At 39.5% G+C, this 18,872-nt stretch overlaps 1 protein-coding gene across 1 annotated transcript in view; it reads right to left on the reverse strand.

Annotated features, from left to right (window-relative positions):
• The window catches only part of dlgap1a (discs, large (Drosophila) homolog-associated protein 1a), a 216,406-nt gene that overhangs the window by 16,090 nt on the left and 181,444 nt on the right, over positions 1 to 18,872 (reverse strand). Inside the window, exons 8-12 of the mRNA XM_047368564.1 lie at positions 17,956 to 18,081; positions 14,207 to 14,365; positions 13,982 to 14,064; positions 13,593 to 13,638; positions 7,941 to 8,222 (exon numbers count right to left, since the gene is read on the reverse strand). Coding sequence (XP_047224520.1) covers positions 7,941 to 8,222; positions 13,593 to 13,638; positions 13,982 to 14,064; positions 14,207 to 14,365; positions 17,956 to 18,081 — 696 coding nt within the window. The remainder of the gene's footprint in view (positions 1 to 7,940; positions 8,223 to 13,592; positions 13,639 to 13,981; positions 14,065 to 14,206; positions 14,366 to 17,955; positions 18,082 to 18,872) is intronic.

The following is an 18,872-nucleotide window of genomic DNA, read 5'->3' on the forward strand; positions in this document are numbered from 1 at the left end:
AGCTAAGCTGAGCCTAACGAGTGAAGGAGAAAGATGAAGCAGACTGGCTGGAGAGGGAATGGAATAAATACAGGTCCTTCTCAAAATATTAGCATATTGTGATAAAGTTCATTATTTTCCATAATGTCATGATGAAAATTTAACATTCATATATTTTAGATTCATTGCACACTAACTGAAATATTTCAGGTCTTTTATTGTCTTAATACGGATGATTTTGGCATACAGCTCATGAAAACCCAAAATTCCTATCTCACAAAATTAGCATATCATTAAAAGGGTCTCTAAACGAGCTATGAACCTAATCATCTGAATCAACGAGTTAACTCTAAACACCTGCAAAAGATTCCTGAGGCCTTTAAAACTCCCAGCCTGGTTCATCACTCAAAACCCCAATCATGGGTAAGACTGCCGACCTGACTGCTGTCCAGAAGGCCACTATTGACACCCTCAAGCAAGAGGGTAAGACACAGAAAGAAATTTCTGAACGAATAGGCTGTTCCCAGAGTGCTGTATCAAGGCACTTCAGTGGGAAGTCTGTGGGAAGGAAAAAGTGTGGCAGAAAACGCTGCACAACGAGAAGAGGTGACCGGACCCTGAGGAAGATTGAGGATAAGGGCCGATTCCAGACCTTGGGGGACCTGCGGAAGCAGTGGACTGAGTCTGGAGTAGAAACATCCAGAGCCACCGTGCACAGGCGTGTGCAGGAAATGGGCTACAAGTGCCACATTCCCCAGGTCAAGCCACTTTTGAACCAGAAACAGCGGCAGAAGCGCCTGACCTGGGCTACAGAGAAGCAGCACTGGACTGTTGCTCAGTGGTCCAAAGTACTTTTTTCAGATGAAAGCAAATTCTGCATGTCATTCGGAAATCAAGGTGCCAGAATCTGGAGGAAGACTGGGGAGAAGGAAATGCCAAAATGCCAGAAGTCCAGTGTCAAGTACCCACAGTCAGTGATGGTCTGGGGTGCCGTGTCAGCTGCTGGTGTTGGTCCACTGTGTTTTATCAAGGGCAGGGTCAATGCAGCTAGCTATCAGGAGATTTTGGAGCACTTCATGCTTCCATCTGCTGAAAAGCTTTATGGAGATGAAGATTTCATTTTTCAGCACGACCTGGCACTTGCTCACAGTGCCAAAACCACTGGTAAATGGTTTACTGACCATGGTATCACTGTCCTCAATTGGCCTGCCAACTCTCCTGACCTGAACCCCATAGAGAATCTGTGGGATATTGTGAAGAGAACGTTGAGAGACTCAAGACCCAACACTCTGGATGAGCTAAAGGTGGCTATCGAAGCATCCTGGGCCTCCATAAGACCTCAGCAGTGCCACAGGCTGATTGCCTCCATGCCACGCCACATTGAAGCAGTCATTTCTGCAAAAGGATTCCCGACCAAGTATTGAGTGCATAACTGTACATGATTATTTGAAGGTTGACGTTTTTTGTATTAAAAACACTTTTCTTTTATTGGTCAGATGAAATATGCTAATTTTGTGAGATAGGAATTTTGGGTTTTCATGAGCTGTATGCCAAAATCATCCGTATTAAGACAATAAAAGACCTGAAATATTTCAGTTAGTGTGCAATGAATCTAAAATATATGAATGTTAAATTTTCATCATGACATTATGGATAATAATGAACTTTATCACAATATGCTAATATTTTGAGAAGGACCTGTAGGTTAGGCAGGAACGCGACTGATGAGGTGTAGATGGGACATGATAAACCTGACTAGGCCTGGCAAATGCGGACATGAGCAAGCCCAACAGGCGAAAGGAGAAAATAAGTGATAGCTGACAAGCAAGAGGATGGGAACTTGGTAAACCTGACGAGGCGGGCATGGAAGAAAGACTTGGTCGTGCCTGACAGGCAAGAAGGGGAACAAGGATAAGCTTAAACTGAAAAGGCCAACCATCACCAGTTAAGGCAGAAGCTCTTACTTAAGAGCTGATAGATCATTGAGCAGAGCACAGAATGGAAGTTTGGGCGGACATATGAAGAGAATGCTGAAGTTGACCAGCTGTGGAAATTCCTTGGGTAGCTGCTGAAGAGGCTGCCCCGATTCTGAATGAGTGACCTGAGAACTGACTAGGGGGAAGGTTGCATTGAATTCAAATTTTGCCTCACAAATTTGAGGAACCAGGAGGCGATCATGGGAACTCCTGCTGGAGTAAGGAAATGGGGCATGAAGGGTGAGCTAATTTGTGATGTTTGAGAACAAAAGAGAACATAGGAAAGGAGAAAACAGGCCATCGAGGCGAGCTATGGAAATGAAACATGGACCTTTACCTTTGATGTGTTTGAAGTAAAGATTGAAATGGACTGGATAGAACTTGAGGTCTGAAAAAGCTGAATCTCTAGATGGCACGTATAAATTAGAAGGAGAAGTAAATTCGCTTAGTGTAAGAAACCTGAATAAGGCGAGGAGGAAGGCTCTGGAGAGAAGAGATTTGAAATAAGTTGAAAAACAATTGAAGCGAAGGGTCATAATGAGACTTTTTTGGGGGTTTTTGTAAGAGGGGAAGTGTAATAGATCTCTGGGAGTCAGGTTGTGGAATGTAATGATTTGAGATGCCTTTGAGAAGAAGTTTAATGGCGTGAAGAGTGAAAAGCTTGGTGTGGATGTAGGCAAGCTTGAAACGACAATGTTCAAAAAAATTAGTAATGAAAGCTAAGAATGTTTGAATGCGAACCGGGTACAATGGTGTGTTATAGCAAGGCAAAATTTACAAAGGTTTGCCAGGTGAAGGAATGGGGTTTGAAAGTGAGCGGAGACGCATGATGGAGTCATAGTACAGAGCCGGTGGTGGAGGTGAGTCTTCCAGATTGAATTTTCGTCCAAACTCCATTTTGATTTAATAGTTATTTTGCACTTATTTAATGTAAATCAGTTATTCATCAGTAAATGGTATTCATTGGCCTATTTATAAATAAACTGTTTAGGTAAGAAGGGCTGCACGGTGGCGCAGTTGGTAGCACTGTTGCCTTGCAGCAAGAAGGTCCTGGGTTCAATTCCCGACTGGGGGTCTTTCTGCATGGAGTTTGCATGTTCTCCCCATGCATGTGTGGGTTCTCACCGGGTACTCTGGCTTCCTCCCACAGTCTAAAGACATGCCTGTTAGGTTAATTGGTCACTCTAAATTGCCCTTAGGTGTATGAATCAGTGTGTGCATGGTTGTTTGTGTGTTGCCCTGTGATGGACTGGTGACGTGTCCAGGGTGTACCCTGCCTCTTGCCCATAGACTGCTGGAGATAGGCACCAGCTCCCCCATGACCCACTATGGAATAAGCAGTAGAAAATGACTGACTGTTTAGGTAAGACTCTTTTCATCTTGATTAGTGATATTTTCTTTAGATAAGAAACATGGTAGGGTAGTTCAGGGTGGAAAGCATAGTTTGGAGGGAAACCACAAAGCAGTGATTCAACAGGGAGATTTCTATACAGCATTTAGAATATAGTTGATGTTACAAGAAGCAGATGAACCAGTGGGAGAGAAGAGATTCTAAATAGTAAAAAAAAAATGTGTATTTTTTATGTGTTCTGTTTGTTATAGTTTAAACCAAGAACTATGTTTGTTTTGTTTTGAGCCCTCTTTCCGAGGCCCCCTCTACCCAGCTCTGTTTCTGAACATTTCTGACCTCTTTATTATTGTTTTAAAAGGTCTTTCTGTATTCAGTTTATTTCTGTGTATCCATTATTGCATGAAATGTGTTGCCATATTAGTTCATTTCTTTATATTTTATTAGTTTATTCTAGTGTTCTGTTTTTTTTTTTGTGCAATTGGATTTTTTTTTCTTTGTTCAGTGTTAATCATTCTTCTCATTGTTTTGTAGTTTCTTTGTGTCTAGGTCAGCTTCCTTTGTGTTAAGTAATTATTCATCTTCCCCCGAGTCTGTCTGCTTTCCTGCACAGCTGTTCCTAATCCCCTGACTAACCCGCCTGTGTTCAGTGTCATTATACTCTCTTCCACCAGTATAAAAGCTCACTGGTTTTCATTCTTTTTTGCTACTTTTGCCATTACTCTGTCCATGCTCCATGTCCATTTCGCTTTGTTCTAGTTATGTAAGTTTTCTGTATTATCATTAACGTCATGAGGTGGTCACCTAAATAGTTTTCCGAAGAGTCTTGAAAGAACTTCCCAGAGGTTCATTGAGAGATGGCCAGAGGTTAATATTTCAGTCATTACAGCAAAGGGCGGCTACTTAAAGGAATCTAAAATTAAAAACATTTTAAAGATGTTTTACAATTCTTTTGTTTGCTACAAAATTCCATATGTGTTCATTCACAGTTTTAATGCCTTCAGTGAGAATCTACGTACAGTGGAAATAGTCATAAACATAAAGAAACCCATTGAATGAGAAAGGCGTTCTAAAACCTATGACCGGTAGTGTATATCAGTCTGAAGAAGATTTACAGTGGCCCACAGACCCTTATTATATAATATTTTAGTCAATGAGGAAGTTTGTTTTTTAGAGATTTGGAAAACAAACTTATTAGATTACAGCAACAAAAATAAGTTTTAGAATACTATTTAAAAAAAATTAAGAAATATGAAACAAGGAAAAATGACAATATTTGAAAGGACACTTCTTACAAAAAATGTAATCAATATCTTGACTTCAATACCAGGCCCAATCTTTAGCTCTGCCTTTAGACCAAGACCCTTCACACATACAACAACAATAAACCATGGTTCACTTCACATCTGAGGAAGCTGTACAAGACTAACAAAGAGGCTTACAGCAGTGGGGATTAGCCCCTGTATAAGCAGGCCAGGAAACAAACTGGCCGAGGACATCGGGGTAGCTAAGAGAAGCTACAGCAGGAAGCTAAGAAGCAGCTTCTCAGCTGACGACCCAGTAGCAGTTTGAAGGAGCCTGACTGACATTGCTAATTACAGGAGCCTGTCCCCCCACACTGTGATGACGCCCTCAACTGGCTGAGTACCTCAACAGCCTCTTCTGCAGGTTTGAAAAACAACCATTCACACCTCCAACCCTTTCACCCACACCTCACTCCTGCACAAAACAACTAACTGCTCCCCCCACCAACAACTCTACAACTCCCTCCTCACTCCCCTCTCACAATCTGCACTAAAGATTTCTGATGAAGATATAAATAGGCTCTGTCAGTGTGAAAGTCCAGAAGAGCTCCAAGACCTGATGGTATTTGCCCCTTCTGCCTGAGAACTTCAACTGACCAACTGTCCCCCATCTGCACTCAAATCTTGATCAAGTCTCTGGAGCTGCGTGAGGCTCCCTCCTGCTCCAAATGCTTCGCCATCATCCCAGTAACAAAGAATGCACCATAACAGGATTAAATAACTACACAGCCAATCTGCCTGATGTCTGTGGTCATTAAATCCTTGGAGCAACTGGTGTTGAAGCATTTGAAGGAAATCACAGGCCCCCTGCTGGACCCCCTGCAGTTCATTTACCTGGCAAACCTGGCTTACCTGGGGGGCCTTTGGATATCTGTGGCTCAGATCTCCTCCGTGTCTGTCTCGAGTCCAGGGGGGCAGGTCTGTGGCTCCTCACACTCGCTATTGCATATTTTTATGGAGAAACCTTTATATGCATAAGCGTGCTCACACTTACACCCGCAGGCATTTAGATTCAGGTGTTAACAAATGCACAGATGTTCTATATTGAGACGTAGTTACCACTAAATACAACTTGCATTCATAAGACTGTGCACTTTTTGGTAACATTGCCGTTGTTATATGTTTCTGCAGGTGTAGAAACAGTCTTCTAGTATCTTGTATTCTCATTATCCTTCTTTCTCTCCTATATTCTTTTCTCATTCTTTCCAGTTTTTCCTTGTTCCCCCACCTCTCTCTCTTTCTTGCTTCTTTTTTTTCCCTTTTTGTTTCCATCTCTGTGTCAACAAGTAACTGAAATAATCACAAAGCAGTTTCTAATAAAATGAATACAAATGCATTGGGAAAAGTTTGGTGATGTCACTCTCACACTGGCACTGGTAACAGGAGGTTCAACATGGCACCTCATGGCAACAAACTCTCTGAGGTTTTCATTAACAGGTAGCTAATATTTGTTGATTTTGATTGGCTTTGTAATATTTTTTAAATTTTTTGAACAAATGACTCCATCAAAATATTACAAAAAGCATTCACAGCATTATTTTTTAAAACTGTGGTCTAGTTGATGTTTTATATTTCACTTTCAAATTGCTTAAGTTCATTCCTTCTTATTCAACTACATTGAATGTTATCTTCTTCTGCAGTTTGTTTTTCATTAATTAAAATCATCATATTATAATCAGAGAGTCTAGTCACCAGATTGTAACTTCTTGTCACTCACTCCAGTTTGGTTGTAAATATTAATAAATAAGAGTTTTAATTTTTTGTGTGAACCTACTTTATCATTTGATATGACTTTTATTTTCGTGTAACTGCTTTCAATTTTTATTTCAAATGTTTATGTAGCTGGTTTACAAAGTAAAATTTAATTATGGCAGTTTAAATGTTTCAACAGCTGATCTAAAGCCTGGTAAGAAAACACATTAAATGATGGAGGTTTGTAAAGCATGGCAACATTAAAATTCATATTTGGTGACAAAACAACATCTAACACTAAACATTCTAGTCCAAATGTGCCCAGTTTAGCTACAAAACACTTGAGGGCGTCTTTTACATACAGGACCAGGACAGATTTATGTTAGCACAATTGTTTGGAGTATTGAGGTTTCCTGAATTTCTGCGACCATCTGTTGAAAGGTAGGGGCCAGCAGTGGCCAGAACTCTTTGTGGAAATCTGCAAGGAAGAATTCAGGTCCTGGATCTTTGCCATTAGGCATACTGCTTCATGGAGTTCACTTGCTGCTAAAGGTAACTCCAGAACCTTTTTCTGTTGCTCATTAAATTTGGGAATATACATTTCATTAAAAAAATGTATCTGTTTAGAAATGGAGGGATCAATATTACTTTATTTGAATATAGATTTTTTTATTTCTATAAACTTATAATTTCTTTAGGGTCATTACTTAAAATACTGTAGGTGGCAGTTATTGTTGAAATTGTTATTTTAACTTTATACTTTTTTAATTGATTTGCAAGTAGTTAGCTAGATTTTGTATTTATTTTTTTATTTAAAATTATACTCTTGACTCTTTTGTTCTGTTAACTCCTAGTTTTAGTTTTCTTATTTTATGTAACAGATTTTCTTCTTGGGATGTTTTTAGTTATATTCTGTTCTAGTTCCACTTTCGCTGATTTTTCTATTTTTTTAACCATATGAGGAATAAGAAGTTATTTTACTGTGCCTAACTTTGCTGCCTCCCAGAGATCACTAGAAGAGATATTAGGCTGATCATTTATATTCAAAATCTCAGCCCTTTCCCTCTCAAAAAAATTGGTTAAATCTTTATTTTTAATTAACTATACATTAAACCTCCAAAGTTTTACATGTGGTGTTAATGTTTTTTCCATCACTATCACAGTTACAGATGTGTGGTCACCAGGAATCACACAGATGAAGCCAAAAAAGGAGCTACTACTGCCTTGCACTTTTTATTTTTTTATATCATAGAAAGTATTCCTGGATCAGTGCTTCTGTGTTTTTTTGTGCATGCTCTGTTTTCTCAAACCCCCAGTCAGTCGTTGCAGATGGCCACTCACTCTGAGCCTGGTTCTGGTTCTGCTGGAGGATTTCTTCCAGTTAAAGTGGAGTTTTCCTTTCCACTGTCGCTACATGCTTGCTCAGTATGAGGGATTGCTTCAAAGTCAAAGACTCCATGCAATCTGCTGGGTTTTCTTAGAATGAAAACCTTCTAACAAAATTGAATAATAAACTAAACTTGACTGCTTTGCCCTATATACAAAACTGAATTGACTAAGTGAATTAAAAACAGAAAAATCTTTATACTAACAATTTTATTTCATCAAACCTCCACATTCAAAAACAAAGTAGCCACATACCTCCAGAATAGCAGAGCTGTTAAAGTCGGCATCAAGCGGATCATCAGTAACAGTATCTATCCAGGGGTCTGGTGGGGGGAGGATGGATGGGTCAAAACCAACATCTTCATAGTCATCTGAGGCACAGGCATGGTAATGGTTCCCTGAGCCCTGAATGCTGACGGTGGAGGTGGCAGCATCACGAGAATACTTCCAAGAGATGCCAAAGGATGAGAGACGCCCTCTGTGAGGATGTGGAGAGTCTAGAGGAGTGTCTAGGAGGTCTGGCAGGTCTAGATCTGCCTGGATTGTGAAACAATGTGTAACCAAAAATTAACTGAACCTATGCTTCTGTGAACCTTTGAACAGTTTTGTAAATAGCCAGCATATTTGGATATCACCATGAATTATACAGAGACCTTACAAATGATTTCTCATTCCCCCATGGCTTCTGTCAGGATCAACCTGATGTTCTGTATTTTTACCAATACAGCTTTGCAGTACCTTTTTGATTTATTAGACAACTCATTCCTCTACCTGAGCCACAAATGTGCTGACTGTTTCGTCTCAAGGGATCCATTCAGTGAAAGAAAATTTTACTAAAATGTATGCATGTGATTGGCTGGACATGCTTTGGATTCAGATTAAATAATCACATGGCAGAGAAAAGACTTATTGACAACTTGTTTCCATTTGATTAAGGCTGCAAGGCAGCTTTTCTTTGAGTCCAGACTCCAGTTCAGATCCAGTTGAACAACACATCAGTCAAGACCCAGCACATGGTGTGGAAAATACGGGCTGAATCTAAAATATGACATATAAAACGTAAATTAACATAAACTTTAGTAATTTTGCATTTGATAGAAATCTACAAAGATCAAAGTCACAGAAGTGTACAGATCTACTGATATTAAAGTGGAACTAAACCTGATGTAAAAGCATCACCCTGCCCCCAGATACATTTTGAGAAACAGCACCAAAGTGGGCAGTGCCAAGAGACACTGAAGGGGACGGTCAAGAGTGGAGATGAGCGGAGGGAGTTAAGTGGGGTTGTGGTCAGCAGAATGAGAGTGAACAAAGCGATGCTGGTAGTTTCGCCACGGATAGATCTTTTGAGGTTGAGGATTTTTCACCCCCGTTATCACCAGAGGTTGAGGGAGGGTTTATAGAGCCCAGTGAGCCTGAACTTTATCCATATGAGGCACTGGCTCAAGGCACTGACTCAGCGATGCAAGAAGTGGTAAAGTGATGTTAGCAGCATCATTGCAGCATCATTGCTAACAAGGGCTAATGTTTAAAGCAACAACAAACTTTCTGAAAGTTTACATTTACATGTAGATTTATATTATATCGAGTAAGGCATATGATTGAAGGTATAAAGCATAAAACGCTATGAAATATGCTCGCAATTTCAACTCCTGACATACTATGAGTGCGTGTGTCTGAGTGAGATGGTTTTACACCGAAGTGTGGGGCTGTGACGTAGACATGTACCAAGCTGTACCGTTTGAACCAATTGGAAAATTCAACTGTAGTAGCCAACATTTATCTCAAAGAGGGCAGCACTAAAATGGTTTAAGGATATTTTGCAGAATTAAACAAGTCTACATGAAAATGCAAACGATGCACAGTGACATAAAGATAGCACCCTTAAGGCCTAATTTATACAGTTTTTCTGCCAAAAAAAGTTGATTTGGGGTTTAGTTCCACTTTAACATCATGTTTGAACTTTATAGCAGTTTTGTAAAGCCGAGGTAAATCTGTGTTGGAGCAAAGATCAGTCCAGAATCTCAGAAGGAACAAAATATTGTTTGCTGTTAAAAAAAAGCTTCCTCATCATCTCATTAATGAGCAGGTAAGAACACATTTCCACAACTATTGTGCATCGTTTTAGTATAAAGGTTTCAAATTTAGGTTAATATCTGAAGGGTTTTTATTGTTTCATCAACTTTCAAATCAACCACTACTATTTTTGACAAACATACTTAGAGATGACTGACAGGTGTTTTTTCATAATTAAATTTCCAATAAATGTGAGTGACTTTACTATTAAACTGTTGAAACTGATCACCAGATATGTTTGAAGTTAAGGAATGTGTTTTTAATACATGGAATTAAAGATGAAAATGGAATGTGGAAAATAACTAAATTGAACATAAAAAAATAAAAATAACTTTATAGAGCACTAGCTTTAAACAGCTTATTGAAGGCTGATGGTGTGATTTTACACACTGACATTACTTGGTACCTGGAAGTTTTGCCTGAGTGGTTTTTTATGCCACTCAGTCTAGCTAATTTAAAGAGGACATATCATGCAAAATCCACTTTCTTAACCTTTAAATATATTTTGTTGTGTACTTGGAGTCTGTAGGAGTACAGAAAAGTTGAAGTTAGTCTCTTTTGGCGTGGCGGAGATATCTCTATATTCTGTTTGCTTCATATTTTTCAATCCGTTCAGTTTTCTCTATCATCTGTTATGTTTTTCTAACTGTTACAGTATTTGATGCAGAACAGCTTAATAAGGTCATGGACTTCCGGCTGATCAGTTTTGTGTATCCACCATATTTATTTCTCGCTGTGATTTTCTAGTCCAAGCTCAAGTATGCCTGCGTTAAAATTCAATTCAGTTTATTTATATAGCGCCAATTCACAACACATGTCATCTCAAGGTCTCAAGGCACTTCACAACAGTCAGGTACATACATTCCAATTAATCCTAATCATTGAACAATGCAGTCAGATTCGGTTATTTATTTAAATTGGATAAAATGTTTTTCTATCTAAGGAAACCCAGCAGATTGCATCCAGTCAGTGACTTGCAGCATTCACTCCTCCTGGATGAGCATGTAGAGACAGTGGACAGTCACTGGCGTTGACTTTGCAGCAATCCCTTATACTGAGCATGCATGTAGCGACAGTGGAGAGGAAAAACTCCCTTTTAACAAGAAGAAACCTCCAGCAGAACCAGAACCAGGCTCAGTGTGAGCGGCCATCTGCCACGACCGACTGGGGGTTTGAGAGAACAGAGCAGAGACATAAAGAGAAAAAAGAAGCACTAAAAGAGGATAAGTTTGGTTCGGTTGTTGGGTGTATTAACCTACACAACTCATTACACCATCCCCCAGCATCAGAACCTCTTCAAAGTGCCAGGTTACATTTTATTTTCATGGAAATGTTCCCACATCGGTGGTGAAATTCCTATTTTCCCCCTTCAAGGGCGAGTGCTTCATCAACCTCCGCCAGTATCAAGGAGGATTTGATGAAAGACTTCATCTGATGAAGGGGTCAGTTCCTTCTGTTTATGGAAACGATGGACACAGCAAAGCATTTTGCTACAAATAAAGCTAAAATGACAACAAACTTTATTTTAGACATTAATTTATTGTGTGTTCATACAGGTCCTTCTCAAAATATTAGCATATTGTGATAAAGTTCAATATTTTCCATAATGTCATGATGAAAATTTTACATTCATATATTTTAGATTCATTGCACACTAACTGAAATATTTCAGGTCTTTTATTGTCTTAATACGGATGGTTTTGGCATACAGCTCATGAAAACCCAAAATTCCTATCTCACAAAATTAGCATATTTCATCCGACCAATAAAAGAAAAGTGTTTTAATACAAAAAACGTCAACCTTCAAATAATCATGTACAGTTATGCACTCAATACTTGGTCGGGAATCCTTTTGCAGAAATGACTGCTTCAATGCGGCGTGGCATGGAGGCAATCAGCCTGTGGCACTGCTGAGGTCTTATGGAGGCCCAGGATGCTTCGATAGCGGCCTTTAGCTCATCCAGAGTGTTGGGTCTTGAGTCTCTCAACGTTCTCTTCACAATATCCCACAGATTCTCTGTGGGGTTCAGGTCAGGAGAGTTGGCAGGCCAATTGAGCACAGTGATACCACGGTCAGTAAACCATTTACCAGTGGTTGTGGCACTGTGAGCAGGTGCCAGGTTGTGCTGAAAAAGGAAATCTTCATCTCCATAAAGCTTTTCAGCAGATGGAAGCATGAAGTGCTCCAAAATCTCCTGATAGCTAGCTGCATTGACCCTGCCCTTGATAAAACACAGTGGACCAACACCAGCAGCTGACACGGCACCCCAGACCATCACTGACTGTGGGTACTTGACACTGGACTTCTGGCATTTCCTTCTCCCCAGTCTTCCTCCAGACTCTGGCACCTTGATTTCCGAATGACATGCAAAATTTGCTTTCATCCGAAAAAAGTACTTTGGACCACTGAGCAACAGTCCAGTGCTGCTTCTCTGTAGCCCAGGTCAGGCGCTTCTGCCGCTGTTTCTGGTTCAAAAGTGGCTTGACCTGGGGAATGCGGCACCTGTAGCCCATTTCCTGCACACGCCTGTGCACGGTGGCTCTGGATGTTTCTACTCCAGACTCAGTCCACTGCTTCCACAGGTTCCCCAAGGTCTGGAATCGGCCCTTCTCCACAATCTTCCTCAGGGTCCGGTCACCTCTTCTCATTGTGCAGCGTTTTCTGCCACACTTTTTCCTTCCCACTGAGGTGCCTTGATACAGCACTCTGGGAACAGCCTATTCGTTCAGAAATTTCTTTCTGTGTCTTAACCTCTTGCTTAAGGGTGTCAATAGTGGCCTTCTGGACAGCAGTCAGGTCGGCAGTCTTACCCATGATTGGGGTTTTGAGTGATGAACCAGGCTGGGAGTTTTAAAGGCCTCAGGAATCTTTTGCAGGTGTTTAGAGTTAACTCGTTGATTCAGATGATTAGGTTCATAGCTCGTTTAGAGACCCTTTTAATGATATGCTAATTTTGTGAGATAGGAATTTTGGGTTTTCATGAGCTGTATGCCAAAATCATCCGTATTAAGACAATAAAAGACCGGAAATATTTCAGTTAGTGTGCAATCAATCTAAAATATATGAATGTTAAATTTTCATCATGACATTATGGAAAATTATTAACTTTATCACAATATGCTAATATTTTGAGAAGGACCTGTATAACGTCCTGGTCATTGTTCTGATAGCAGTAGCAACATGCCTTCTGCATATGTTAGTGCTGTGTGCTGCTATTAGCTTCTTGAAGACAGAACTGTACTGCGTGCTTTGAATAGTATTATTATATAAACTGTTTAGCATTGTTTTTGCCGTTTTTTGCCTTGTTTCTGCGGCCCTAGATAATTGTTACTACAATAATGGCCGAAAAAGTATAAGTGCAGCGCACCTTGACCTGTAGGGGTGTGAAGTGTCTCAGTAGCATTTAAAGAGACAGCACCAAAGCGAGTTACTCTCAGACGCACCTCAAAACAGGGGTAAAACAGGAGCCAGTGGAGCTACAATAACAAGGAATTCAGACCAAAGCATTGCAGTTCCACTTTATATAGACCACAACTGAAAGATTTAAGTGTGAAAAGGAAGGATTTAAAAGCATGATATGTCCCCTTTAGTCAACACAATTTGCCCAACCCTAATTCTTCCAGAATTTCAACCTTACCCAGAAATGAGATTTGGACCTTTTGAACATAAAGTTTAAGAAACCCTGCTGTAGGGTAACCTCATTCTACTTGTAAATAGCCATAACTTACTTATTGCGGTAAAAGGTGAATTCTATTAAAATCTTTTCATATTAATTAACTGAACTGTAATTTGTTGAAGTTAAAAATGCTTATAGATGTGTATAAACTTACCTGTACAGCTGCTGTCACACTGTTGGACCGCTGAAGCCTTCGGTATCTAAGAGACCAAACCATCAACATTTAGTTTTTTCTACTGTCAGGACACAATTCTATCTGTAAAGATATTTATAATTTATAATAATTTGCCTAATATACTTAATAACATGGATCAGTAAATCATTAATTAATTTTAAATGATTAAATAATTATTGTCACCACAGAATTCAGCACCTGTGCTTGTAATCTGCAAAGTTCAAAATACAACTTATACATAAAATCATTTATACCATACTGGCAACTTAAAGGGGTGAAACTTCTTTATTTTCTTCAATGTGTACAGCTAATACACATTGATTTGTGTGTCTAAGTAAATAAAATCATGTCGATATTTTCAGTCTTACCCTCGATCATCCTCCACCTGTACCCCAACAGAAGTGAACTTGGAGGGGTCCTCTGGATCTGGAATCTCTTCTGGTCCATCAACCTACAGGACACAAAAAAGAAAGAACTCTAAAATACACGACTAATCAATACTTCAACATAACTTGTTTCAATGCAGTTCTATCTTTCTGTAAATTTGTAAAGTAAGTTAGCTGCTAAACCTCTACACTTCCTCCACTGATTACCTGGATGCCTATGGACAGACATTTTCCCTTCCTGAGTGCGTCTTTCCTGTATTCATCCCGATAATCTTCAACAACTTGTCCCCTGCTAAGGTGCGAGGAGCTGGCAGTGTTGACTGTCATCGTGCTGTTACTGACATGTTGACTGGCTGGTCCATGGACCTAAGTATAATTCAATTCAATTCAGTCTATTTATATAGCACCAATTCACAACACATGTCGTCTCAAGGCACTTCACAAAATCAGGTACATACATTCCAATTAATCGTAACCATTGAACAGTGCAGTCAGATTCAGTGATTTATTCAAATTGGATAAAAGGTTTTTCTGTCTAAGGAAACCCAGCAGATTGCATCCAGTCAGGGACTTGCAGTATTCCCTCCTCCTGGATGAGCATGTAGAGACAGTGGACAGTCACTGGCGTTGACTTTGCAGCAATCGCTCATACTGAGCATGCATGTAGCGACAGCGGAGAGGAAAAACTCCCTTTTAACAGGAAGAAACCACCAGCAGAACCAGGCTCAGTGTGAGCAGCCATCTGCCACGACCGACTGGGGGTTTGAGAGAACAGAGCAGAGAACAGAGCAGAGAAGCACAGATCTAGGAGTACTTTCTATGGGAAGGAAAAGTAAATGTTAATGGATGTAGCTCCTTTAGTCGTTTCATCTAGAAAGAAAGAACAGATAAACTCTGAGCCAGTTTTCAAGGTTAGAGTCTGAAAGAGAGCACTTATTTACAGTAAAATCTCAGTCAATTGCCATGTCTAGGAGAGAGAAAGGGTTAAACACTAAAAGACAGGGCCATGTGGATCATCTGTAGAAGGTGAACATTAAGTTGTTGCCACCAGAAGCTTGGACGATGCCCCTCTCCAGAAAGGAGTCACAGGTAGACACAAACCAAGGCCAGATGTAGCTTCTAGGAAGAGAAAAGAGAGAGAACATAAAGTTAAAAGCTGAAATAACAGCAAATAATGCAAAATTGGAGAGCAGTGTGAGAATGTAGCGAAGAGGGTTAAAGTGGTCATTATGTCCTCCAGCAGCCTAAGCCTATAGCAGCATAACTACACAGATAGCTCAGGATAACCTAAGCCGCTCTAACTATAAGCTTTATCAAAAAGGAAAGTTTTAAGCCTAGCCTTAAAAGTAGACAGGATGTCCATCTAGAGCCCACTGATGGCCATTGTTATACTAAAAACCACAACGATTGGGATACCTCTCTCTGTCAGATTGACCATAACCATTGGAGAAGAGTATACACAGTTCCAATCAGAGTTTACATGTCGTACTTATGGGAATGAAGGTCATATTAATTTTGAACTTATATTTACTATATGAATCTGTATTCTATGGTGGAAATGTGGCATAACAAACAACTTAAATCAATAAAAAAAAATGGAGCAAAACTTCAAAAATCCATACACAGTCAAAATTAAACATACAGGTTGAAATACATACAGTTGCTCCAACTAATTTGATTAAATGTCTCCTGTAAGTGCAGCTTGACCTCTCTCTATTTGTAGTCATCAACAAGCTTCTGGCATCATTCTAGATGGACAATTAGCCACTATTCTTTGTAGCATTAGCATAGTTGAATCAAATTAATTGACTTCTTGCCCTAGAATGCTTTTAAGCCGAGTTCACACATTGTTAAAAGGGTTAAACTTGGAACTTTAGGAAGGCTGTTTTCAAGTGTAACGTCGGCCTGCATTGTTTATTCAATGTCCATGTGTTTGGGATCACTGTCTTACTAGAGCAACCAGTTGTGTCCCAGCTTCACATCAAGCCTAAACTGTCAGCCTCAAACATAAGTAAATTAGTTGGGATGTTCAGCCGTTACCAAGGCCCAAGCCTGTACTAAAATGAAACCACAGAACACCATGGTCACTTCCGCAGTAAAACGAGTTTAAACATCAAAATTGACTAGGTTTTCTCAAGGGAGAAGCCCTTACCCAAATATTGAAACCTGTGAGCACATCTCAAACTTACTGCTATGAAGATTCTGAATTTCTCATGGAGAAAGGTTTGGTGTTCAGAGAAAACTGTTGCTGCAACAACAACACGTATGTTTATAGAAATGATTAAACCTAAGAACACTACCAACTGTCAAGCATCGGGGTGGTAGCATCATGCTGTGGACCTTATTTTACTGCCCCTGGTACTGATATATCGTACAGTGTGAAACATTGAAGAAAGCAGACTACCTCCAAATACTTCACATTAGTCTTAAATCATCAGCTAGCTAGTTGAAACACAAGTGAGTCAAAGGCCACGTTCACACTGCAGGTCTTAATGCTCAATTCCGATTTCTTGGTGAAATCCGATTTTTGTTGCGTGGTTGTTCACATTTATAAATATATGTGACTTGTAGTGATCTCCTGTGTGAACGCATTCATACAACTGAAGTGTCCCGCATGCGAAGTAGACGATGACGTCACATGTAGCGAATGATGTCACATGTAGCGAGCGTGCTTAGTTTTAGCGGAAGGAAATATGGATGGAAATGTTGGCTTGTATTTAGCAATTTTTTATTTGTTTTCCAACCAGAGCCAGCATATTAACAACTCAGTATTTTTAAGAAAATCAAAAAGAAGGGGAGCCAGGTTTTTGGCCATGGCATTTTATGGGGCAGTGGCGGCGTCGTCGGTACAGAGAAACCTGTGGATTCGGAGTCAAAGCCAGCAGTGGTGGGATAGTGATGTGAGCGGCTTCAACAATACGGACTTCATTCATAATTTCCGAATGACAAAGGCAACCATTATGTGCATATGTGAGCGCCTCTCTTTAACGCTATCATGTAAAGAATAGGACCTTAAAGGACCCAGAATAATGACGTTTGTAAGTATCAATGACGTACAGGTCAGATGAATGTAACCTGGCCATACAGACACAGGTCGCATTTGAAAAGATCAGATATGTCTCGGATTTAGGACCACATGTCCAAGTGGCCTGGGTCGCATTTGAAAAAAATCGGATCTGTGTCGTTCAGAGTGTCATGAAAAGTTTGGATACAGGTCACCTACGGGCAAAAAAAAAATTGGATTTGGGTCTCTTCAAGCTGCAGTGTAAACAAACCAAACACACATTAAAATGAATGTTGGAATATAATAAAGCAGGTTAGCAATGAGCCTCAACCCACTTAAAAATGTTTTGCTTATGTTTAAAGAACTGTCCTGAGAGATTAGGTGTATGGTGCATAAACCAAAAATTGAATGTTCTTTAATTAATTTTTACACTGCGTAACTTTCCATTAGAAAGTGATTTGTCCAGGTCCCTCTCAACATGTTTCATTTTGCAGCAATATATATTCCCTATATGTGTCACTGAATGTTAGGACCACAGACCAAAGTCTTTAGTGTAATAACTAGACCTCTATGAAAATAAATATCCAATGCAAAATTAGACGTTTTATGGTGGTATAAAAGTTTACAGGGTAGTGTTCACATGGACAAATGCAGTTATGGTAGATGTTTGAAATTTACTGTGGTCTTGGCCTCACACTGACAGTTGTTAACTCTCTTGCATGTTAAGAAGCTCCCTTTTCTTTATCCAATCTGAGGTTGTTAAAGGAGCTACCTGCTGCAGGTAAGATAACAAATACTATTTTTTCTTTGTACAAGGAGTACACATTTTCAGGACATTGATTATGATACAGATAGTTATTTCCAAAACTCAAAAATTGGTTGTGAAATAATTTTTACTTCTTACCACTCAGTCATAATTTTCACTGACAAATAACAATATGTAAGCACAAACCTGAGCGTTAGCAGCTTCTATAGCAGCTGTCAAGGCCTTCATGCTGTCAATACTTTCTGTTGAGTTGCTTAGCCCTGACTGGATTGTCATGTCACCTCTGGGTCCTTCTTCTTCCATGTAGGCATCCTGGTTAGTTTAAGAACAAAAAGACAACTATTGTTACTTGGCAGTATTACTTTGGTTTGGAATAGCACATAGTATATTTTTGTACCATTGACAAATGAAAAACAAACAATTAAGGTCAAGTACTGCTATACACTTTGTAGACTTGGACATTTTGAACAGAAACAGTAGTTCAAAATGAGGCAGCAGAGACTTTTCTGAAAAAATGTATAAGCTTGCAGATAAGTCAACTTTAAAGATTCTTTTTTATTCATTTATTTATTAATTGATGTATTTGTTGGCTCAGGAGTCTTGTAATAATTCAAGCATCTGGTTTGCTTTTATCACCTTAACATTTTTGTTAGGGCTTGCGAGATAGAACCCCAGAATGCAGACGAGCATTCTGCACGAGCAGATGGTAAGTGAAAAACAAATTAATAAAAAACAAAAACTCATTCTCAGAAGAGGCAAGACAGGCTTGGCATGATCCAGAAAACAAGACATGATTTGGCAACAAGACATGATTTGAGAAATGTTTCTGCGATGTGTAAACAGAACAGGTGTGTATAAATGGTGTGTGAACCAGGTGAAGCAAGACAAATAAACAAGGTGCAGGTGAACCAAATAAAGTTGATTAACAGAGAACACAATGTGACAGGAGCAAAACATGGTTTGAACAGAACGCAAATCCAAGGAAACAAACTAATAGAACTATAACTAGAAAAACATGAAACAAAAACATAAACAGGAAAATAATAAACAGAAGCATGATTCAAAACTTGAGCTGTGAAGAACATATAAAGAAAAAACCCGAA

This window comes from Girardinichthys multiradiatus, chromosome 6, assembly GCF_021462225.1.
Source record: "Girardinichthys multiradiatus isolate DD_20200921_A chromosome 6, DD_fGirMul_XY1, whole genome shotgun sequence".
NCBI classification, from domain to species: Eukaryota; Metazoa; Chordata; class Actinopteri; order Cyprinodontiformes; family Goodeidae; genus Girardinichthys; species Girardinichthys multiradiatus.